Genomic DNA, 25,032 nt, shown 5'->3' with positions numbered 1-25,032 from the left:
TCCAATCCTTCCAATAGCTTTTTGGATACCCTGGCATCTGTAGTGTTGAAAACTGAAAGCATGGCAGTTCCCGGTCACAAACAGCCTCCTAGCATCAATGATGACCTGGATTTAATGATGCTAGTGGCCGGAAGGTCTTTTTACCTACCTGGTAGTCCCATATGATGGAGTTTTGGAAATCACCTACGTCAATCGGACATCTTGCCCTTTCATATGGTCTGTGCCTTTCCTGGTCTTACCCTTGATGTTTCTTCTGATGGACTGTGACATTAAGGATAAGGACGTGCTCCATTGTTCATGTCATGTAGCAAAAAGTGGTCCTTGTCCTGAAAAACTGAGAAGCCTTGGACTACTTCCAAAATAACTTGGCTCTGGCCATTACTACTTCAATGGAAGTCATGTATTTAGGTGTGTGCATAACCGTTGTGTTCTACAGGAGCATCTCTTCCATTGAGTGCTCAAGTAGGTTTTTCCAAACAAACAACAGAAAGCCAACAACGCTGTCTTGAGCTACAGGAAACATGTATTGTCACTTCATATAGAGTCTGCAGTTTATTGTCTTTACTTTTTTAATGGTTAGGTCCCTAGAAATCAGCAGTGTCTGCTTACCTACCCAACACTGCTGTCATCTTTGGTAAATATCGTGACTGTAGGAGGGTGCAGAGAGCGACCATTGGTTAGACTGACTGGAAGTAACCACCATTGGAGATCCTGGATTATATCCTGAGTTACTGGGATCAAGGACTCCAGAATGTGGTGTACCAAAGGATACAGATGTAAATGACCACAAGGAAGGATGGCCATTGTTGAGACTGTGTCCCCTTGATCCCTAAACCAGTCACACCAAAGCTTGAGAGAGGGAGAGAAGACCGAAAAAGTGAGCCAGCAACTTGGACCTCCTGTCCTCTGGAAGAAAATCTGCTCCCACATCTGTGCTAAAGAGGACCCAGATGAATTGCAGAGACTGAACTGGCACAAGGCTGGATTTCTTGAGATTTAGAAACAGTTTGTATGACTGGAAAAGATTGCAGAGCCCCTGGAGGCGTTTGTTTGCCTTAAGAAAAGAAAAAGCTGCAATTAGCCAGTCCCCTTGGGTATACTTGAATGTCCTCAAATTGCAAGATATCCACCAAAGGAGCTAAGAGCTTGGTAAAAACTCTTGGCGCTGCGGAGAGAGTGAATGGAAGGACCTGGAATTGAAAATGGTTTTCTCTCAACGCGAATCAAATATACCTCTGCGATTCCTTGTGAATAGATGCATGAAGATAAGCATCCAGCATGTCAAGAGATGCTAAGAAGTCCCCCTGTTTGATCACTGGAAGGATGCTCTGGACTGTGACCATCTTGAAATGGACATGAAGAATATGCCGATTCACTCCTTTGAGGTCCAAAACTGGGCTGAACTTTTGTGATTATTTTTAAATTTGACACAGGATGGCGTAAAACCCCCTCTGTCTCTCCTTTTGAGGAACTGGATTTATTGCTGTTTGTCAAGAAGTACTTGGATTCCTTCGTGGAGGGTCAAACATTGGGCCCGATTCACAGAATGAACTTACTTTTGGTATTCACAGAAGATAGAATTTTGTCTTAAGTTTATCTTAAGACAAACTTAAGACAAACTTAAGACAGACTTAAGACAGACTTAAGTTAGGATTTTACCTTAAGTCTGTCTTAAGTTTGTCTTAAGTTTGTCTTAAGATAAACTTAAGACAAAATTCTAACTTCTGTGAATACCAAAAGTAGTACATTCATTCTGTGAATGCCAAAAGTAGTAAGTGCATTCTGTGAATACCAAAAAATTAGTAAGTTTAGGATTGAGTCTTAAGTTTGTTCTGTGAATCGGGCCCATAGTGCTGGATCTCTTGGAAATGAAGTTGGACTAAATGAATCACTTTGAAGTGTGGAAAAGTCTATGCAATAAACCCCTGATACTGTTTGACCCAAGCATCTGACATTGTTTGAGCCCAGAGATGTTGGTAAGAGTAGACGTCCCCCAACTGGAAGACAGGAACAGTCATGCCTATGAAAGGGAAGGTGCAGTGGAGGACTGAGGATGGAACCAGGACTTGTGGCCTCAAGGAGCACCCCAGCCACAACTCCTTCCACGAAATGGCTGGGAATTACCCTTTGAAGGACCACATGCAAATTTCCTTCAGTAACCAAATCCTCTTAGAAAATGGATGCATTTCTTGCAACTTCTTATTTTCCACAGACAATTTGGCCATCTCTTGTAATTATGGTCTGAAAATCTTTGAGTCCAAAAAAGGCAATTTCATTAACACTGACTTCTGAGCCTAATCAACTTTCCATGAGCAAAGCCAAATGAGATCTCGAGCAGCAATCTCTGCCCCAGAAGCCGCAGCTGAGGCACATAAGTTATCAAATGTAATGTCCGGCAACAAATTTACCTGAGTTTCCTCCATGCCCAATAAGGAAGATGTGTCAGACACTTTATCCATCAAGTTAGCCAATGCTTGGAAGTCCTAGAGACACGTCTGAACTGTATATGTCGCATAGTCCTTTGCTCGGACTGAAATGTTTGATTCAGAGTGTGCTCTTTTGCTAGCCCCTTCAACCTTTGTATCTGTTTGGTCAGCCAGAAGAGCATCTTCTGAAAGCACCATGCCTTGAGAGGATAACCCAGCAGCCAAATTGTCCACTTTCACAGCAGGTGAATAGGTCTCTGAAAATCCCTACACGGATAGCATTTAGCAAGGAACCTAGGGAAGAGTAGTTTGTTTATATCCTTCTATTCATGAGAAATCACCCTTTTAACTACGCTGTGAAGAGGCAAAGAGTCAGGATCATTCTGATGGTAATGTGTACAAAACTCCTCTTTGTCTGTGCCTGTAGCAGAAGGAGTTGTCTCGAAGGTGCTGAAATAGATCAACTAGCTTGATGCCCTGCCCAAATCATCCTATCTTGTTCTCATCCTCAGGCCAGCCTCCCAAAGCCTAGAGATTGCCGGACCCTCCGATGGCGACCAATAAGGACTACCCTCCGCCTGCTCCAACGACGCTAGCGACTCCTGGCCCACTCTAAGGTACCAGACCTGCTCCATGTCGCTTTCACCCACCTGCAGCAACCACTCTTATACCTTAGTCTACTCTGTGCCCCCCCACTACCTGCTTCATGAGGCGTTCTCCCCCTGCAGTAACCACTCTTATACCATCGTCTACTCTGTGCCCCTCACTCATGGCTCCTATAGTAGGGTGGACCCTTAAGTGCCCACCAAACATTCGTCGTGGGCACTTTCCCACAGTCGATACTACCAGACCAAGGGAGTCCCGCCTCCCTATTTATTTATTTCAATTTGTATAGCGCGTTATCACCCGGGGTGTCTAAGCGCTTGCTCAGGGTAAACACCAGATATTACAAGACAGGCAACCAACTTACATCACGCCCCATGCTTCTTGAAAGAGCACCGTTTTTAGGATCCCTATCAACAGGTCGTCCCGTCCCTCCTACATAATACGCAATAATGTCACCAGGCACCCCATTTTCCGCCGCACCACCCATGTCGATCCACATTAACCGCACGGCGCGAATGCCTTCGCTATTAGCTTCTTCCCTAACCTCTCTCCAAAACCAGGAAGAAACCTCAAACATAATCTAATCAGACAACACCCAGAAATGCTATTTGTAGACACGTACCACTGCTCCTCCAAAGGGCAGGTAAAGATGCATCTCATCTTCCACACAGATAGACCTGAGAGCTGGAACACTACATTAAGAATGCAACCTCACATATCTAAAACGACGACCACCTCACATAGCTGTAAACTGACGACCTCTCTCCCCAACCAGGCAACTAGAAAAGCGAGCACATCAGTGACCATTTACTCAAATGGCACAGTTTTGATTCAGGCCAACAATGAGAACTTAGAGGCCTTTGATTCCCTCTTCCCTACTCTTCGCTCCTCCCATCTTCACTCTCTTCATCCCGCTCCACCCCAGCCCCCTTTCCCGATTGACCTGCCCCATCAGGAGAAGAAAATATCTACTTCCACACCCCTGATGAGATCCCCCATCCTCGCCCCCAGAAACTCCTCCCACTCCTCTGTCCCCACGAACCGTGACCTTCAATCTTCCAAGGAAGATCAGTCCCCACAGCCCCCTCAATCTTATCTTCTTCAACATCACTCCATCATCCCACGGGCTCGGTCTACTGACCCCCTTCAATCTTCTGAAGAAGATCAAGCCCCACCGCCCCCTCAATCCTATCTACTTCAACAGCACAACATCATCCGTCAGGCTCGGTCTATTGACCCCCTCATCACTCCAGCAGAATCACTGAGTAAGAGCTCACAACTAAACCCCCTACCGAGGGTAGCTAACAGAGACAGCCATGCTGACCTACTCAGCATTAGACCTCCCAATTCGACCCTGCTCCCCACCCCACCCCACCCCACCCCACCCCACGAGATGTCCTTACCCAAAATTGCACACCCCCAGCCCCGGAAAAAATGGCACACCGTCTGTCCCTATTAGATAGTCAGTTAGAAATTATATTCAGTGGCCTTTCTAACCTAGACAAGGCTTGAAAGCCTCAACATTCCCAACTCAGGGCTTCCTATCCGACTGACTCTAACCCCTAAAACCCCAATTCGGGACCTCACCTGCCCTCGTGAACCGGCTGCTGAGGTCCCTTAGAACCGACGCTGTGATACCACTACAGTCTCTCACAAGAATCAAAGCCCCCGCGTCTGGGGCTCAGAGTCCCACTAGTAAAGATGCAGAGATCCAAACACAAAGACCTTCCAGAACTAAAGCAGCAATGTCCACTGAAGAAGCTATGGACCTAGCCTCCACTTATGACTCTCCTCTCCCAACTTCCACTACCTCCAATATTCAAGAGATCACAGGCTTCGGAAGAGACTTCCCTCCTGTGAAAACTACAAGAGCCCCACCCTCCCTCACCTCCATACCGAGGGCCCCATCAGGAAATCACCCAAGCAAAAATAATCTATCTACTAACTGCATGCTCATTAACTGTAGATCAGCCCCCAAGCATGCAACGGAATTAGCTGAAGTCATCCTCTCTCAGGACTTAGACATTGCATTCATCACGGAGACATGGCTAAATGAGATCTCCCCACCTTGTTTAGACATGTTGGTGCCCCCAGGTTTCACCGTCATCAATAACCCCTTAAGTGCTGCTGACGGCCAACGGTCGTCAGCAGCGCTACCTCCCCAGTGCTGCGCACGACCATTGGACGTCCATTCAGCACTGGTTCCAATGGACAGCGCAGCACTGGGGAGGGATGTTTACACGCAGCTAAGGTGTTAAAGATAGAAAAGATCAACGCGGGGGAGGTGTATCCATCATCCGAAAGGATGACATTGACATCGCTGTAATGGACTCATGCAAATATAGCTCCTTTGAATGTCTATCTGTCATCATCAAGACTAAGGATAACAGCCCTTTAGTTGGTCACCTTTTCTATCACCCACCTGGCAACACCCCCACTTTTGGTGAACACCTATCTGACTTGATTGCCCACTGCGCACTCTAAGACACTAACTACATAATCCTGGGTGATCTCAACTTACACTAGAACAAAGCCAACAACACACTTATTCAATCTCTCAATATTCTCCTTTGTGACAATAACCTTTCCCAACACTGTTCTAAAGAAACTCACAACAAAGGAGCGACCTTGGATGCCCACCAAGGCGCAATTACGATCGACAACATCCTCCCAATGGACTGGTCGGATCATCACATGATATTATTCCGCATCAACCAAGAGTTCTATCCCTGTCTCCTGTTCAAGACCCCCCCCCCATATGGTCCAGAAATCTTACTCAGATCCCCCTGGACATCATGGAAGATAGGCTAAAGTTGCTCCTACCCAGCGACAAATATCTCTACACAACTGACCTCACCTCGCTCTTTAACACGAATTTGGTAATCCTTCTTGAACAACTAGCACCTTTGAAACTAAGAAAAAATTGAGCCATTCTGTCCAGATCTTGGTTCGATTCTGACACTAATGAAGAAAGGAAACAACTAAGAGCCGCAGAAAGATGCTGGAGGAGCTTGCCCGCTACCTTCCATCGCGACAAACTTAGAACTATCCGGAAGAAATACAAAAATCATATCAAGAACAAAAAATCTATGAATTTCCGCTTTGCACTGGATAGCGCAAAAAACAGACCCAAGGAGCTCTTCAGTATTATCAGACAACAAACCTCCAAACCGGATACTTCCCTGGGGCAGGCCTCCAAAGAATGGTGCGACAACTTTGCCAACTTCTTTAAAGATAAGATATCCAAGATCGAGCGCTCTCTGGACACCAACTACTTCTCCCCTCCCCTTAGCAGCCTGGGTGGGGTGCTTGGTAGCGCTCCCCCTCCCATCACTAATCCCTGGTCACTCTTCCAGCCCATTCCAGAAGTCAAACTTATCTCCACCTCTAACCCTTCATCTCACACCCTAGACCCCCTTCCTGCTCAACTCACCAAAAAATTGAAACTCTCCCTAGCCCCTCTATGGTGCAGGATTATTATTAGCTCCCTAAAAAACGGAATCGTCCCAGACTGTCTGAAAGTGGGACAAGTCATCCCACTGCTAAAAAAGCCAGGCCTAGACATAAATGACTTAAACAACTTCAAACCCGTCTCTAACCTTCCTCTTCTTTCCAAAATCCTAGAAAGATGTGTACTCCAACAATTAACTCATCACTTGGACAATACCAACCTCCTCGACTCACATCAGTCGGGATTCAGGAAAGGGTGCAGCATGGAAAGAGCAATCCTCAACATAATTGATGACATACACAAATCACTGAACTCAGACCAATGTTGCCTCCTCATTCTCCTAGACCTATCGGCGGCATTCAACACAGTTGATCGCAATCTTCTCCTCAAAGCTCTCGAAGAAAGGGCTGGACTAGACGATGTGGTCCTCAACTGGTTCTCCTCATTCTTGGACAACAGCTTCCAAAGAATCAAAATCAGAAGCTTTGAATCCGACCTTCACCCAGTCGAGAGGGGAGTGCCCCAAGGATCAGTGCTCTCCCCTCAACTCTTCAACATTTAAATGGAAACCCTCACCATCCTACTCAGAAAAGCTAACATCCCCTTCCATCTCTACGCTGATGATACCCAAATCTACTTGGAAATCACCTCTTCTGAAGACATTCATAGACTCAATGAAACACTAAAGGAAGTGCAATGTTGGCTGTCAAGCAACCACTTAAAGCTGAACCCGGACAAAACCGAACAACTCCTCATTTTGAACAAAGAAGAGAACCCACAAATGGTTGAGTGGTTAAAAGATATTGATGCGCTCAATGGGAACCTCACCATGGCCGACTCCGTTAAATCAATAGGTATCACGCTAGACTCCAAACTAGACATGACCAAACACATTAAGATCTCGGCTAAGAGCGCTTTCCTTAACCTGAAGCTACTAAACAAAATAAAACCTTTCATTCCATCCAAAGATCTCAAACAAGCCACCCAAGCATTGGTGCTGTCAAGACTGGACTATGGAAACCCAATCCTCTCGGGAATAGCCAAAACTCATCTTGCTCCTCTGAAAACAACCCTCAACGCGGCTGCCAGAATGGTCACTGGAAAAAAGAAATTTGATCACACCTCTCCGGAATTAAAAGAACTCAAGTGGCTACCAATAAAAAGGCGGGCGAACTTTAGAACAGCCTGCCTCATCCACAAAGCCCTTCACACAGGCAAACCCGAATATCTGGCGTCCAAAATCAAAAAAGCAGGTTAGAACAGGAACCTCAGAAGCTCTAATACCCTACTTCTTATCCCGCTAAAAGCTTGAAAACCAAAAAACCCGGACATGTCCTTTGCCGCAAATCCGCTCAAAATATGGAACTCCATCCCCCCCACATCAGAACTATTCCTTCTTTCCCTAAATTCCAAAATCAGCTCAAAATCCTTTTCCTCTACCGTTCCCTATCTAACAGATAGGAGCAGTTTGGAGTTTTTAAAGTGACATTGCTCCTTTCTCTGATGCGGATTGTCAAGACCTTGTAATGGAACTCGTCATCATTCTCTGTACTACGATTCGTATCTTGAATGTCTCGCTTTATTGTATTACTAGCAGCCCGTCCCGACGTTGTCCTAAGTATGAATTGCGGCCGGCCAGTAGTATATTGTTTTGTAGGATTTCGTTTTGATAGCATTTCTTATCTGTGACAGGCCTGTGAAACGCTCCGATTCACAGTGAACTGCTGATGCACTTAAGAGTGCGCGTTCAGTAGTGTGTGAACTCGAGTTTCACTACTTTATTTTTCCTTGCATTATTATATAGCGCGAACTCGACAACATGGCACGAGCACAATTTACATTACAGAAGAACACATTCATTTGTGGTAGGCACGGGGAGACAAAGCGATTTGCCTGGAATCACAGGATGTTGAGCTGATGCTGAGATTCGAAAGTAGCTCCCCAGCTCTAATGTTCGCAATTCTAGAACTTGTGGCGGGAGGTGTGTCTAAAAGTGAATGTCGGTGCTGGGCATCAATGAGAGAGACCTGTGCATTTTTCAAATGGGTGGTGAAAAAATATGAGTATGTTGCTGGAGATGTGGGCCGCCGTGCCACCAATGTACTTACCGGGGGAGGGTAAACACCCATTATTCCGCAACTTTCTTTCCGCATACCATCACTCCCCATACTTTCATTACGAAAGTACCATGGCTCCGCAATGCCATTATAACGCATGGCATTCCATTTTATATGCTTTACCACGCATACATTTACAACGAAATTCGTTGTAAATGCATGACTGGTAAAAGCATGTTTTTTAAAATGTTTGGATAAGGTAAGTATGGGTCTAGGGGTATATGTTTTGGGGTGTTTGGGTATTTTAAGGGTTCAGATATAGTTTTGGGTTATGGGGTACAGGGGTAGTTTTAGGGTTTAGGGATAGGTATGTGTTTTGGGGTACAGGGGTATTTTTAGGGTTCAGGGCTAGGTTTGGGTTCAGGGGTACAGGGGTATTTTAGGGTTCAGGGGTAGGTTTGGGTTTTGGGGTACAGGGTTATTTTTAGGGTTCAGGGCTAGGTTTGGGTTTTGGGGTACAGGGGTATTTTTAGGGTTCAGGGGTAGGTTTGGGTTTTGGGGCACAGGGGTTTTTTAAGGGTTCAGGTCTAGGTTTGGGTTTTGAGGTACAGGGGTATTTTAGGGTTCAGGGGTAGGTTTGGGTTTTGGGGTACAGTGGTATTTTTAGGATTCAGGGCTAGGTTTGGGTTTTGGGGTACAGGGGTATTTTTAGGGTTCAGGGGTAGGTTTGGGTTTTTAGGTACAGGGGTATTTATAGGGCTAAGGGCAGGTTTGGGTTTTGGGGTACAGGGGTATTTTTAGGGTTTATGGATAGGTTTGGGTTTTGGGGTACAGGGTATATTTATAGGGTTAAGATGGTTTAGTGTTTAAGGGTGTTGGGGTATTTTAAGGAGTAAGGGTGGGTTATGATTATGTGGTGCAGGGGTATTTAAAGGGAGCAGGGTGGTATTAGCACACAATATGAGACCTGGCATGAAGGGCGGAACGTACCACACGCCCCCAGCGTTTGTCACGCCCCCAGCACACGCCCACAGCACAACACAGACACGCCCACAAGGGACTACTTTGCTGGCACGGTTCTTTTACCTTTTAAATGTATATGGTGGGCGTCTGCATAGCCTATGTCCTTCTGTTGCAACTGCCCTTTCCAACGCTGTATTGGGTGTTGTGATTGGTGCTGTGGTTCCTGAGATTACCCGCCTCAAAGGTTTGGGCTCTCTCTTTATTATGTTAGTATGGATGTTTTGCTTTCTTTTGCACTTTTCTGTAATTATTGTGAAGCGCTCCGATACCCTTCGGTCTGGCTAGCGCTATGTAAAACTTCTTAAATAAATAGTCTAGTCTAGTCTAGTCTGGAAATTTGTATTGCGCAAAACATATCACATCCCGTGAGGGAGTCTCATGGCGCATGCGGACAGTCCCAGAGTAAGAGGAGAGAGATCCTGCGAAAAGGCAAGACCTAGCTGAAAAGCCATGTTTTCAACAATCTTCGGAAACTCATGTGCTCGATCGTTGCACGGATATTCAGAGGAAGTTTGTTCCATAGGAGAGGTGCCATATGTGAGAAAGCACGTCCCCCATTCCTGACTGTTTGTACTCTAGATGGAGTGAGTTGGAACTTATAGCTAGATCTCAGTTCTCGTCCGGGCTGGTACCAAGTCAATTTTTGGTTCCAGTATTTGGGTCCAGTGCCATGCATATGTTTGTGAACCAGACACATGGTTTTAAAAATGACTCTCTTTTTTATGGGGAGCCAGTGTAGATTTTTTAGGCTAGGAAGGGAAGGGGATTGTTTTGGGAGTCCCAAAATCAGACGAGCAGCAGTGTTTTGAACAACTTGTAGCCTCTTTATATGGCACTCATTTATGGCCAGCAAGATGGAATTGCAGTAATCTAGCCTATTTATAATGAGGCCCTGAACTAGAACTTTGCGTGCTTCTTTTGGTATCCATTTGAAAGCTCTGCGGAGGCTTCGCATGATTCCAAAGCAGGTTCCAACAGTGTGGTTCACATGGTCCTTCATGGATAATTTATTATCCATGTGGATTCCAAGGTTGCGGACGGATTCTTTTGGGACCGGACATTCCCCCATTTCCGGGGGCCACCAGTCCTGAGACCAGTGTGCACTGGCTTGACCGAAAGTCATTATTTCAGATTTTGCGCCGTTTAGTTGTAGGTGGTTCAGACTCATCCAGTTTTTAACCTCTATCAGGCACTTTTTAAAACGTTTTTTGGTGTCATTAATATCATGACCAAGGGTAACAAGTATTTGCGTGTCATCCGCATATGATAACACGTCAAAACCATGGGCCCTAATGAGATTGGCCAGGGGGGCCATATAAACATTAAAAAGTGAAGGGCTGAGAATAGAGCCTTGTGGCACACCCCTTGTAACTGGCCGTGTGCTGGCTAAGGTTTCATCTATTTGCAGTGTGGTGGTTCGGTTTGACAGATAGCTAATGAACCACTTTAAAACCTGCCCTTTGACACCATACTCCCACAGTCGTCTGACTAGGATATGGTGGGAGATGGTGTCAAAGGCAGCCGATAAGTCTAAAAGTACCAGAATGCATGACTGGCGTTTGTCAAGGGCACCTCTGATGTTATCGGTCACCTCTATCAGGGCTGTCTCCGTGCTATGTGCCGCACGGAAACCTGACTGTGAGGTGTCGAGTAGATTGTTCCTCTCGAGATAGCTTATCAGCTGCTCATTTACAAATGCCTCCAGCACTTTCCCTGGAAAGGGTAGCAAGGAGATCGGGCGATAATTTGAAAAGGTGTTTGCATCCGCACCGGGCTTTTTTAGTAGTGGTTTTACTCTAGCCGCTTTCCAGATTTGAGGGAATTCCGCTTCTCTCAGGGATGTGTTTAGGAGGCAAGAGAGGGGATGGGCCAACACTGGAGTGAGGGTAGCAAATAGTTTGGATGTTAGGTGGTCACAGGGAGATCCGGATTTTATTTTATGTCCTAGACGTAGGATTTTTTCATCGTCTAACAATTCAAAAGTGGACCAGTTGGGGGAAGAGACATCTTGGTTCATATGTAGCTCTATGTCAAGGTGTTGGAGAGATGTATTTTCTGCATTGAATGGTTGACATATTTTTGTGATCTTATCGTCTAGGAACATTGAAAGGTCTTCTGTCCATTCTTTGGTTTTTGGGGCCTCTGGTGGGCTTTTAACGGACGTAAATAAATAAAAAAATTAAAATCATTAATCTATAGATGAGGCACTTTAGTTGGAGGAGGAAAGAAACCATCACAAGTCTTCATAGCTGCCTTTACAGAAGCATTAATCATTATAATTGAATGAATCAGAGGGCCAAAGAGGTTTGTAAGGTGAGAAGAGATTAAATGAAGTAGGAATAAAATTGATACAGTATAGAAAATATCAAACCCAGCACGCTAATGCTACAACACATGACTAGTTTAGAAACTCTGGCCTGGCTATTCATTCTCCACTGGGGTGTGGATGCAAGCACAATCAACAAGGCAAGCAGGAAATTTCCACAGTTTTAGATCTTATTTTAGTCTCGGGCATCTTATTTTAATCCAGGGGGAATTTTTAAACAGACTGACACTGCATTTTTGTACACTAGGAATCAATTTAGGTGGTATCATTTGTTTAACAGGGGCGTAACTTTTAAAATCGGTACAAAAGGCACTCTATCCTACCGAACTACGCTGCTCGGTGAGGAGTAGGAAGGCAGAGGTGGTCTGGCCGTGTTCAGGGCCAACCCTTGTGCCATTTACTGCCATCATTTTGGTAGGCGGTCTAGTTGCTCTGACTAGTTTTGAAACTCCAACCCAGCTATTTACTCTCCACCTCGGCACGCAGCGGGCGTGCCAAAGGCAAGCCCATGCACCGGTCCGCGTCTGGCCAGGGGCCTGAAATGCTGCCTGCAGGTAAAGCAAGGCCAGTTTATTCAGGAGCGGACCTCCACAGGCTAAATGTCATTCCTATAGATATCTGTAAACAAGACATATTGCCATCCAAGCTGCCATGGCCATGTAAAGCTTGTAAGGCAACTCTTGGGATACTTCATATACAACATTTTATACCCAAGCAAACATGAGTCAGGAGAACTGTCAAACAATCAAGATGTATTTGGGGAATTGTAGGTCGCTTTCAAAGCACAATACAGAGATATGTATGTACATAGAAGATTATCAAATCTGATGTGATGTTTCTAACAGAGACGTGGTTAACTGAGGATTCGACACCTGATGTAGTAATGGCTTTTTCCCCCCCGGGATATATATTAGCGAACTTCAACTGGGAAGGTGAAAGAGGAGGTGGGGTGGCAGTAATCCTCAAAGAAGAATGGAAAGGATCAATCAACCCGGTCAATCTGACTGGTTGTGAGAGCGTACAATTCTCGATAGAATTTTTACCTACCGCCACTTTCTCTGGCCTTCTGTTGTATAGAGCTCCGGGGGCAGCTTCCCATTTTGCTTCATTATTTCCAAATATAGTGGGGGAATACTCCCTAAAAAATGCTAACTTCACCCTTTTTGGGGATTTGAATATTCATTTTGATTATGTGAATTGTGAGGTATCCACTAGGAGGGAAGCTTCACAACTAATACAAATCGCTAAGGGTCCGACTGAGATGCACGGCTATCTACTAGACCTGGTATTCTCTAACCTATCCAATATCTGTACTGAAGAGGCTATTCCTACTCCTTGGTCTGATCATTGTATAGTCCCAATGAAGCTTGAAATGACTAATATTAACGGAAAGGTTTTTAATGGTTAAAGATGTGGCACATTTTGAAACGTTTTTGGAAGAGGTACAGCCGCCACTAGCAAAAACTTTGTATATAAAATATAGATATGGAATACTGAGAACTAAAGTCCTTGAGAAAAGTTGGGTAAAGACAAACAGTGATCTCTTCACTTTATGTCCTAATAATGCAAAGGAAGATGTCTTTCATATATTATTTTTTTGTCCCAGTTATGCGAAGCCTAGGAAAAAGTGGATAGCGCCGCTATGTCGTATTATTGGTTCAAATTCCTATAAGGAGGCTGGTAGAATCTTAAAAACAGACACCAGTCAAGTAATTGTGTTTGGCATCAGTAGATTTCCTCTTGCTGCTAATTTTATTAGATTGAAATTGGGTCTTCATTTCTAACTACATAACTTGTTGAAGTCCTCTTAAACTAATACTATTAAGATCTTTACATATGCCATAAGCAAAGGATGACCGAGTACCCAACTTTGCGGTTGGGCATAACAACCATGCATTACTTTTTACTATTTCATCGTAATTTTTTTTTTGATGCCATGGTGGTTATAAATTTAATTGTCTTTTAGCTTGTAAATATGTTGGCTATTTTTAACTTTATATTTATTCAAATCGTGTGATGACTTCTCTGACCGTAATCCCATGACTCAAATGAGATGATGTAGACCGGGATGAATTGAACTGATAATGTAATTAAATTCTAAGTAGACCCTCCATACCCCATTTGTATTCTTGAATATTATATAACTGTATTTTAATGTATTTTAATTGTATATCTTTTATGATGCAATTGCAACGAAATAAAGATTATTGACTTGACTTGACTAATATGAGTTTGAAGAGGCCTCTGCAACATAAGCCTAGAAGACTCTGGGCAAAATTGGATAGCAGGGAGTCAGATAAAATGTTAACCAAATCTGTATCCGCCCTGACAGGTGACACTACAGAGAGGTATAACAAGTTGGAAAGCTGGTGGAACAAATGTCTGGTTACGCTGGTCGCTTATAAAGTTCCTAAAGGAAATCAAATCGAAAATTTGCTATAGAATTGCAATAGAAGACTACAAGCGTTTGGTAAAAGAAGCAAATATAACTTATTTTAACCCCTTCAGCGCTAATGACAAGGGTAACTCGTCATGGAGTTTCCATTGATTTCAATGGAAATTACATTGAAGTTCCACCAGAAGCATAGCATCCAAGTGGTTAAGGAAAAATTTGACACCTCACAGAATTCTAAGAGAGAACTATTTAAGATAGTGAACTTACTAATGAACCTCCCTTATAGTTCTACTAATTGTCCCTCCTTGACAGAGAGGTGCAATAGGTTTGCGGAATCCTTTCAAAATAAAATTCTGAGTGCTTCATCTTGGAAACCTGCAATAGCTAGCAGACATCTCCTATTTTTAAGAGCTACTTCTGCCCTAATTACGTTTGCACGAAAACTAGGGAAGCCCCCCCAAAAGAACTCCTTCAAATATACTATGCAAAGTGCCACAGCGTCGCTGTTTATGGCGCTGGGGTATGGGGCTATGTACCAGTTGATATTTTGCAGAGGGTGGAGAACACTTTGATTTGTTATTTGTTGGCCGTCTCACAGCGCTCTCCAACGTACGGTTGCCACGTTGAACTTGGTATGGACTACATAGCGGAGTACATAAAACTTCAGCCCATTTTACTATGGCACCGCATTTGGACAACAGAACAATGTTCTTTAACTCGTGCCTTAATCTTAGACTGTCTGGGCTTACATAATTGGTCAAACATTCCGTGGCTGTCTTTTGTACATGATACCTTCAGGGACTTGAATCTTTCTATATATTTTAATGAGCCAGTGCTTTTAACTGGAATCCCAAGAAAGTCTCTGAAATTAACGTGTCTGTCACATCTAAGAGAGCTACGTTCAGCCCAAGAATCTAATAAAGCTTCAAATCGACACTTGCTAAGCATTCAATGTAACCAGGGTATCCAACCGTATCTAATGTATAGCTTGACCAACTATGAAAAATATATGTTGACACGGTTTAGATTTAACACTTTCTTCCGCCTGCTTACATTTCCGAAGAGACAAGATTGGTCTTCCTCTATCACTAGGTGTCCATACGATGGTATCTCGGAACAATCTAATATTCACGTATTACTGTTCTGCAAGTTCTATGACTCACAACGCAAACGCTGGTTACTGCCAATTCTGTTGACCCAAGGCTTAAGGAGATGTCGACCTGCGTTCCTGGCTTTACAACACCTAGAAACTGTATCAACTGCCAAAAGTATTGCTATGTTTCTTAAAAATTGTTTTAAAATACGTTGTTCTTACGACCAACCATAGTTCCAAAGTCGTATTATAATATTTCTCTCTGGAGTTTTAAACTATATTCTTGCCTCTGGTACAAAAAATTTACCATTAACCGACGGTACCCAATCCCTTATAATCTCTTTATTTTTTCATCGGTAGATATAATAGTCTTTATCCGGCAACTGTGACGAAATTGTTTAATATTAATTTTAGCCTGTTTTATGGTAAGTACGATGAAACTGTATAATATGTTGATTGCTTTTATGATTTTATCTAGTTCTAAAATCGAATAAAGCTTTATACTACTAAAAAAAAAAGATAGTGAACTTACTAATGAACCTCCCTTATAGTTCTACTAATTGTCCCTCCTTGACAGAGAGGTGCAATAGGTTTGCGGAATCCTTTCAAAATAAAATTCTGAACATTCTTAACTCCATGGCTGCTAAGGCAATTCCCCTCCTGTGCTGGGAATTGCTATTTGACATTATTTTATGACGAGCTGGGCTCGTCATCAGCGTGCGAGGAGGCTACGCCATGACGAGCCCAGCTCGTCATCAGCTTGGAAGGGGTTAACTCACTCCCAGTAATGCCTGCAGCTTTAGAGATAGGAAGGAAAATGGGTGACAGCCAGAAAATGGCCTGATTCTTACTTCTTTTCCGGCATTAGATCTTGAACCCCTGGAGGCATTTCTTCAATCTATTTAGTCTGGTTCTCCATTAGACACGCTCCCTGCAGATGTGCTTGTAAAAGGTGGAACTAATGTATGTTTTGAATCTCTAGCTGGAGAGTGGTGACATTCCCAGGGCCTAGAAGAAGGCAGTAGTTAAACCTCTCTTACAAAAACCTATGGCCAACTCTGCTTTACTACAAAATTAAAGACCTATTTCTTTTCTCCCAGTGGCTTGCCAATGTCCCTGAAACTGGAACAGTCTGAAGTAAAGTTCAAGAAACTACTGAAAACATATTTGTTTGAGATAGATTGTCTGTTCTGTCGGTGTGAGTTGGTGAGTTAGAGCTGGGAGGCCTAGATAAGGTAGCCTTGCGCTCTACAAAAACCAAGTAGAATACAATATAATTTCAAAGATTCAACTCAAATAAGGCAGCTCCCAAACTCTTGCGGGAGCTGTGCCTTGCTTTTCTTCAGAACACCTGAGCAAGACTTCAAAACACCAGGGCACAACGTGAACACTCTTCAAAAGAGGACTCTACACACTTTAGAATACCAAAATACAACATAAACAAAGCTCAACACTCATTTGCCAAGTAAAGGGGAATATTTATTGCAGCTAGTTCCCATATATCAAATGGCACATGTAAAATAAATTAATATAGTGAATGTATAAACACAAGAATAAATGCATAGAAAGATAACTGCACAGACACAAGATTGTGTAAATAAAACTTGGATTACTACACTGGCTGTCTGTTTTGCTTCATCATCCTTGCCAGCACGACTTGGGAACCCATTTGCAGTCTCAGGCATGGATAGTCTCAACCAGGCACAATAGCCCTGGGCAGTGCATCCACTCCCAGGAGAGTTCTTGTCAAAGCGCCAAGCGGTCTCCGCCTATATACACTTTCCTAACACGGAGAGAGACTTCTAGAAGCTCCTCCTCCCTTCATCTGCGCTGTAGGTGCTGGCTACGCTCTCTGCGTTGAGGTCACTCAATGGAGCTGGCCAGGCTCCAATGAGAGCCTGGTAGCCAGCCTTAAGTTTCCACAACGCACACGAAACCCCTCAGGCTCCGTCACGATGTTCTCCACAACAAAGTACATTGTGGTGTGGGTCCAGGGAGAGGGAGCCAGCGGCCTCGGACAGAGGCAGTGATGTCAGGCACTACTGTCCTCCCAGTCTGGAGGTTGAAGACAGTCTCAGCTCCTGGCTCAGGTCCCTGAATACCCCTCAGACACCACACACTCCAGAGTGCAAGCTAGCGCAGGTCTCCTGGTTGCAAGCACATGTTCTTTGCGCCCCGGGACCTCAGGTGGGCTGCTGATCTTTACGAGCACACTCTTCTGCACAGTGTGATGAAAGTGTACGTCAGGATGATCCTTGTCCCAACCGACGATCACTTTCACCCGTTGCCACCACACCCTCTGCGGTCCTTACAGTCTCAGGGAGATCCTTTGTGTCCCCAACCGGCCCTTGAAGAGCACTTAGGGACCTAAGCCCATGACAGTTGGCACTTAGCTGCAGCCCAGCAACATTCAAGCAAAATCCACCAAGTGATAGCCCCCTTCCTGGAGTACACTAAGCTTGAGGCTACTACAAGTCTGCAGATGATCCAGGTGCAGTTCCTACTGCCCTAATGATTCCTCACATCAATATTCCAGAGTCAAACCAGCGTAGGATGGTTCCAAATCCAAAAGCGTCTCAAACTTTAGAGGCTCGAGCCCCAGTAGTTATATCCACATTGGCCTTTGAAAATACAAAAGGTCAAAAGGCCACCTTTGAAATACATGGCTCTCTCTAAATGTTGTCCTGTTTGCTATCATACCCCAGGAAGTTTGAGCACTATCTTTAGTGGGGCCAAACCCTGCCCCTTGGAATGCAGGTGCATATTCTCCCAGAAAGGCCCCAGCGGTCTGCAGTTCTCCTTGAGCTCCTAATTTATGGCCTTCTATAAGGAATGCACAGATGAAGCTGTCTCCCCAGTGCCCAGCTGTGAATTAGGAGACAGGCCGACAGCCACACAGAGCCACGAGCAACGAAATGCCCACTTTGCCAAAGTGACATTTCCACCTACATAATGCTGAATCCACTACTGGAGAGGATTCGTCATTACAAACTCATTGATATCAAAAACTATACTGCTACTACTCTGCACACTGGAAATACTGCTCAATAGTCTTTCCCTATATTCCCCCATGAAAATGCAACGCGAGAAGCAGGTCCAGTCGTACCGAACGCACCCTCTGGTGCCATTCATGACCCTTGCCTGTAACGCACACGCGCACATGCCGTACCTCTTTCCGACACCATACCCTATCCCCAGGGAGATATAGCAAGAGACAGGGAGAACCTTGGCACATAGATTTTTAAATACGAAAATGAGTAACAGTAACCTGTGCACACAGGTCCCTCCAAGGTACACCTTTGGTACGATCGATAAGCTACCTCCATGAAGGGCACAACCACTGTTTCAGGCCCATGGAGGAGCATTCGAGGTACATGCCCTGGGTATATGTCTTACCCCTCGACAAGGGACTTACAGCTAATTCGAATCAGCCAATCACGTATACACTAATCACAAGTTTGTATATGTTAAGCACAGCGTTTTATCACTGAATGGCAGAGTCAAACGCGCACAAAGTACTAAGGCTAGCACTTCATTCTGAAGAAAACCGTGAAGATGAAAATCAAAAGGTTGAGGGAAAGCACCAAAAAATGAGCTATTTCCAACACCAATGACATTTTAGAAACACCTATCCTAAGTTAAAATACAGGAAGGGAGAGGAATATGGTGATGTGACCGATCAAGAAGCCTCTTAGTTAGCAACAGCTTCTATGCCAGCAGAAAGAAAGAACAGGATGTGGTCATTCCGAGTTTCTTCTTTTCTGCCTCATGGGAGTTTGGCATTTTGGAGAAATGTTAAAAATTTTGGCTTAGTAACAGCTTTTCTAACCCCGCAGAAAACCGCTCATGCGTACGGATTGGGACAGGAAGAAGCACAAGGCGGTAATGAATCCTCTTCCGCCTTCAAGTTAAGTTACATCCAGTAAGATTTCTTCATCAATATCTGCTGGCCACTAGTTCAAATCTTAGCAAGGCCAACTAAGCCTTCTCTCCTCCCTTCTTGACATGGATAAATTGACAACCATTAAGGTTTGTCTCTGGAATGGGTAATACTCATGCTGACTCATAATTATCAGTTCCAAATAATACAGGAGAATCCACATTCTCTAGACAATTCCATTTCCATTTAGCACCAAGTTAGGAGGTAACTACAAATGTTTGCAGGTGGTAAAGGGGAGCCCGGGGCCTATGCAGGTGGCTGGGATTGCTAGCACAATGGGCTGCATGAGGGAGCATTGCACATTCCCTTCCACCCTGTAGGAGTTGGTCTGGTGGAGCTGGGCTGTGCTTGCACCAACAACCCATGGGGTATAGCTTCAGGGGGGGGGGGTGTTTGGGGTGTGACTCTCTCCAAATAAATGCATTCTTGCCTTGGTAGTTTGCTCAGGGGGCCAGAGCTCAGTCTGCTATGCATGTGTCAGTTTTTCGTTGTGGGCGATGAATAAAAGACAAAACAATGACCTTTGCTTTAAAACAGGAAAGAAAGACAGAGAGAAACATCTGGTGGCGAAATTAAAAAATGTGAAACCAGAGGACATGGAGTCAATACCTGCTTCCCTGCTTATATAATAATCCTAGGCAAACATTTTAATTCAGAGCCTCTTTTTACTTTATGAACAGATACAAGAACACTTTTAAATACTTAAGCTCAGGATGTGCTCTGTGCAAGCACCACTTATGATTGATTTAATGGACTCTAATATTCCTCTGTCTACAATAAGAATCTAGGCCACATGTACATGACTACTTTTAGGTTACATGAAGGGCTTGGGAAATAGTCACTACTGTTTTTTAGCAGTAGTACTTTAGAAGTGCAGTTTGTGAATAGCATTTTGCAGTACTTTTGTAGTGCTCTTGTACTACAAAGAATATTGCAAAATACAGGTTGTGAATAGCCTCCTGGACCTTCAATTTGGGGTGAGACATGGAAGCTACACTTTTAGGTTAAGTTTACACTTGATTTGTGAATAGCAGAAAAGTAGTAACCTTACTCAGTTACTCAGGAGTGTAAGGTATCTTTGTGAATCGGGCCCATAGAGTGACTGGTTTACCAAAAAATAGCAACTCTGCACCCATATAAGTACTCATTGAATGGGTACAAATGTACTACTTTTTGGAATTCACAAACATTGGCAGTAATAGACTCAGTAAGCTATGCCAGTCTCACGTTTCCAGGCACATTACTAGCAGTCGAACAACCAAAAGGTGGTGGGAGGAAAGTTTGCAAATAGTCTACTCAGGAGCAATCGGTTGTGGTAGCATTCCAACCCCTCGATTTTCACTCACTGTGTCACAAAAGACAGAGACACACCTAATGCAAATCTGTACTGACCTGTTCCTCATGGACACAGTCCACCTGAAATTTGGTAATCTCACCCCTCCACTCTGCAGCTGACTGCTCTTTTAGTTGGGAAATTTGAGATTCACCCCTACCCCAACCCCCTCAAAACTCTCTGACCAAGCTACGTCCCTGCAGCTGGTGTTTCTGCCCGGTAGAATTGGGTCCAGTGTTCACACACCCAGTAATCGGGCCACTTGTGAACAGGTGGAGCAATATCTTACTCAGGGATCCCACTCTGCCTGACCTGTATTCTAGCACCAAACAGGGTAATAGTAACACCTATCCATTACAGCCAGGCCTGGACTGGAAACCCAAAGAAACCCAGGCAATTTTTCTCAGACCAGCTCCCCCCAAGCCGGGAAGGGTGGGGAGGTTGCAGGTGTGAAGCACTGCTGCTTTTGTTACTGGGGCCAATATTGCAGCCCTTCCAGGCTCCCAGGGAAATGCCCAATGCCCACTACGGCCAGTCCAGCCCCGATTACAGTGCTTAGAAACAGAAAAATGGTACAAGAAAAACAAATTCATTGTATTTGCATTGTTTCACAGTAATGGTCAACGAAAGTCGTATATACTTGTTCCTTGTGTGTTCGTTTTCTCACCTCTGTACGTCAAGAGCGCCTCATCGAGAAATTCGGCCCCTTTGCGAAGGTGCTTCGATATATCACAATCCGGAAAGTCGTCCACCTCTATGCCCAGGTAATGAATGTCCATGCCAGAGTAGAATTCGGGTGATGTGAACACCCCCGTGCCATGCCCACAATTCAGAATGTGGGTGATTCCCATCCGCTTCAGCCGCCCTTTGTTGACAGCGACGCTCCTATGGGAAAAGGAACAGACAGAGGGTTCAGGCAATAGCACAGCATGGAACATGAGTGCCTAGCAGAAACAAATGTGTGAGCTTATACAGCATGTGACAGAGTAGGGTTGTGCTACCTCACATACACGGTTGCCACCTTGTTGTGTTTTTTACAGGCCTGGACTGTAATTTTAAGCCCTGGGCGGGTGAAATACTGAGACAAGCAGTGAAATCCAGAATTGTTACACTACTGAAACATAAACGTTAAACAGCAAACACACAAGAAATCATTATTAGAGCACACAGATGAATAATTTCCATATTAGAAAATAATCCTGACAATTTTACACAAATTCTTTTTTACCTGCCAGTGCAACCAAAAAGCGACGCATTGCGCTTTACCATCGCCTCAAATTTAAAAAGAAACAAAAAAAAGGTGTGTGCAGTTTCCAATTCAAACATTTGTGGACATGCACATTCGGTAGTTCTGAAAGTGGTCTGGTGATGCAGGGGTGAGATGGGCAACTTCTGCTAGGATCCCTACTACATCTGTCCTTTCCATGTACAGTGTGTAAACAGCACACTGGGACAAACATACATACTATAAAAACAAGCGATGACAAAGGCAATAGGACTCACAATCCAAGAGTTATTGGCATTGTCAATGTCTTTTAGCCATGTTAAATAGAAGTTTTGCTGCTGTTCAGTATGGCTGAAAGTCATGGAAAATAGCATTATGACAAAGCCAGCGCTGTCCGCCTCATGACGCTACTCTTTAATTCGAGAGAACATGTCGAAGAGACAGGAAATGCGCTGTCTAGCCTAGACCTATAAGAGGAGGGAAGTGGCCGCGGGAGAGCTGACCAGCAGGAAACAAGCAATCGAGAGTGGGTTGAAGCCATTCAAGGGTAAGAAATCAGACCTGGGAAATCAGTATAAAGAAAGAGTGTGGAGTTGAATATATTAATGCTGTAGAACGGTGACCAGAAATGCCAGGTTCAAGCTGATTGAAAATAAATACATAGAATTTACATGACTCCCCAGCTGATGCATAATAAACCCAGAAAATAGGAGCTATTGCTATAGATATATAGTGGAAATGGGCACATATTTACATACATGGTGATCATGTGCTAAGATGGAACAATTGTGTCTACCAGTAGAATGACAAATATCCAATTTCGAGGGATGGACCAGTAGCCCGCATCCTTGGTTGTGCCTGTTAGGAGTAGTGCTTATAGACAAAGGGCGAAAGAAACCGACAAAAACATCAAAGCTAGGATTAACATTGGCTAAAAGGAGGATTGCCATGAACTGGAAACATTCCACTTAAGATGTGGAGAACAGCTATGGTGAAGTGGGTCAATGCACAATGCAAATTAAGGAGACATCAACATTCTATGCAGGGAGCAGATGTGGCTACCCCAGGATGTGAATAGGCAAGTCTAACTTGGAATATCCCTCAGACAATAGACCATCACGAATAAATGACTGATGTTGAGGAACATGAACTGGAAATCACACTTGACTTGACTTAAAAATGCTACTTAGTTACATGTAAATAGACATATTTGATCTTGTGCCAGTAGGAACTCATGTGATATACACAAGAGCAGAAAATGGCCCAACTTTAATACAAATATTAAGCTTATTGAAGTAATTATGTAATGTAGCAGGGTTTCCGTTCTCCCACAGAACTGTGCACAGAGATCTAGAACCTGGGTGAGTTAGGGTGACCCAAAACTCACCTTTGTTTCAGAAATCCCCTTACCAAGCTAGCTACAGTGTCTCATCGGGAGTAATAACTTACCAATGACTTAGACAATCCAGAACATGAACTTAGGGTACCTCAGGTATCGTGGAACACATGAACACTCTTTCGTTATATAATCATTACAAACCGAAACTGGGAGGGAAAGAACACACGTGCAAGTTTGAAATTTTTTTTTTCAATGCAAAGTTCTCAAACGCAGTATCTTGTATAATATCAACATACATATTATAAAGATCAGAGTTAGCAGCATAGTCACTAATCCATAATAAGCAAAAGGTGATAGCATGTTATGATGCAAAAATCTATAGAATTCTGTATCACCTATATTTCGCGCACCCTATTTAGCATATTATATTATATTTAAGAAGGTCTCGTTTGGGTTCTAGCAGGGCGGGCCCATACCTCTAATTCTCAGTAGGAGTAGATCACATCAACAGCTACCAGCTCTCTAAATGCGAAGCATCAAGTGTGTTGATTCATTTCCTGTAACTCTATCTTAAACCCGCGTAGAGCCCAATGTTGGCAGCAACATTATTTGTGTTATGTCTAATGTGGTGCGAGGATCAAGCCTTCAGCAACCTTGTGTTAGGTTATTCTTAGAGGGTGCAGTTCTCAGTGTGCAGACAGTTGTACCAAGTGTACCAAGCACGACTGATATCAGAGCAATAACATATTATTCTCAAATAAATCACATCTTTCGTCTAGGTTGAAAGCTAACATAACAATTAGGTGTCGTGTCCAAACTGAAGCTGAAAGAAAATATGGCGTTTAAACATTTAATAAGCTCATGCTAACTAAACACAATATATAGAAACGTAGTAACCATATGACACCCCCCCAATGACCCGAGGACGGTTAAAAAAGGGAGAAAATATAAGCCAATACTTAATGAGAGGCAAAACATGAAAGCAGAGTTCAACAATATTGAGCCAAGCTAAATGTATGTAAATGTATATAAGTTTTTAATAACAAAAATATGTATGAATGCCTATAGTGGCCACACCAAAAATATAAAAAATTCGAACTTAAGGCCTACTCCCAGTTCATAGGCCTAGAACATATGAAAGTCGAATGTTCGTAATAAAAAAGGCACCATTCAGAATTACTAAAAAGTCACGTGCCATAATAATGAAAGTCTTCAAAGTCACTCATGGGTTGAATGAATATGCAAAATAGGTAGCTACAGCTTCCAAAATGAAATCACTGTCATCATCCGAAAACAGTTCAGCCATCCAATTAAGCAATGGGAAAGAACATACGTGCTCCTCCAGCACCGATTCCTCTAGTAACATCAGAGGACAACTCAGTGGGTTCTCAAGAACGCTATGTGCCAGAAAGTCATGCGCCGCTGCGAATATGTCCCACTGACCCATTAGTCCATGCATCGCTGCCAAAGCCATAACCCTTTCGCCAGAACAAACCAACTCGTGAGAAACTACGGGGCTCATCAGCTGATCAAAATCGACGTCAGGAGAAGTCGGTAAGCAGAGACACAAATCAATGGCCCAGTCGAAATCACAGCTCAGGCAATGAAACACAGGCTGGACACATGTGAAATAGGAAAATCGAAACGATAATCCAAACGCTGTGCTTAAAGTCGCAAGCGGTAAGGAGCCATAGTATTCAAGCATCCGGTTGCGAAACTGCATCATTAGGGGCTGAGCGTTTCCTTGCGCAGGATGGGCATCCATGTTTTATAAAGCAAAATATCACCAGAACTCCTGCAGCCAAAGCCAGCAAAACA

The 25,032-nt window shown here is 43.9% G+C and overlaps 1 protein-coding gene across 1 annotated transcript in view; it reads right to left on the bottom strand.

Annotated features, from left to right (window-relative positions):
- STYXL2 (serine/threonine/tyrosine interacting like 2) overlaps positions 1-25,032 on the bottom strand; it is a 137,295-nt gene that overhangs the window by 6,763 nt on the left and 105,500 nt on the right. Inside the window, exon 5 of the mRNA XM_086935543.1 lies at positions 21,318-21,535. Within this exon, the coding sequence (XP_086791669.1) occupies positions 21,318-21,535 (218 nt within the window). The remainder of the gene's footprint in view (positions 1-21,317; positions 21,536-25,032) is intronic.

Source organism: Lissotriton vulgaris, chromosome 8 (genome assembly GCF_964263255.1).
Source record: "Lissotriton vulgaris chromosome 8, aLisVul1.2, whole genome shotgun sequence".
Taxonomy (NCBI): Eukaryota; Metazoa; Chordata; class Amphibia; order Caudata; family Salamandridae; genus Lissotriton; species Lissotriton vulgaris.
The sequence above is the reverse complement of the archived record's forward strand: the minus strand, read 5'-3'. Positions and strand labels throughout refer to the sequence as shown.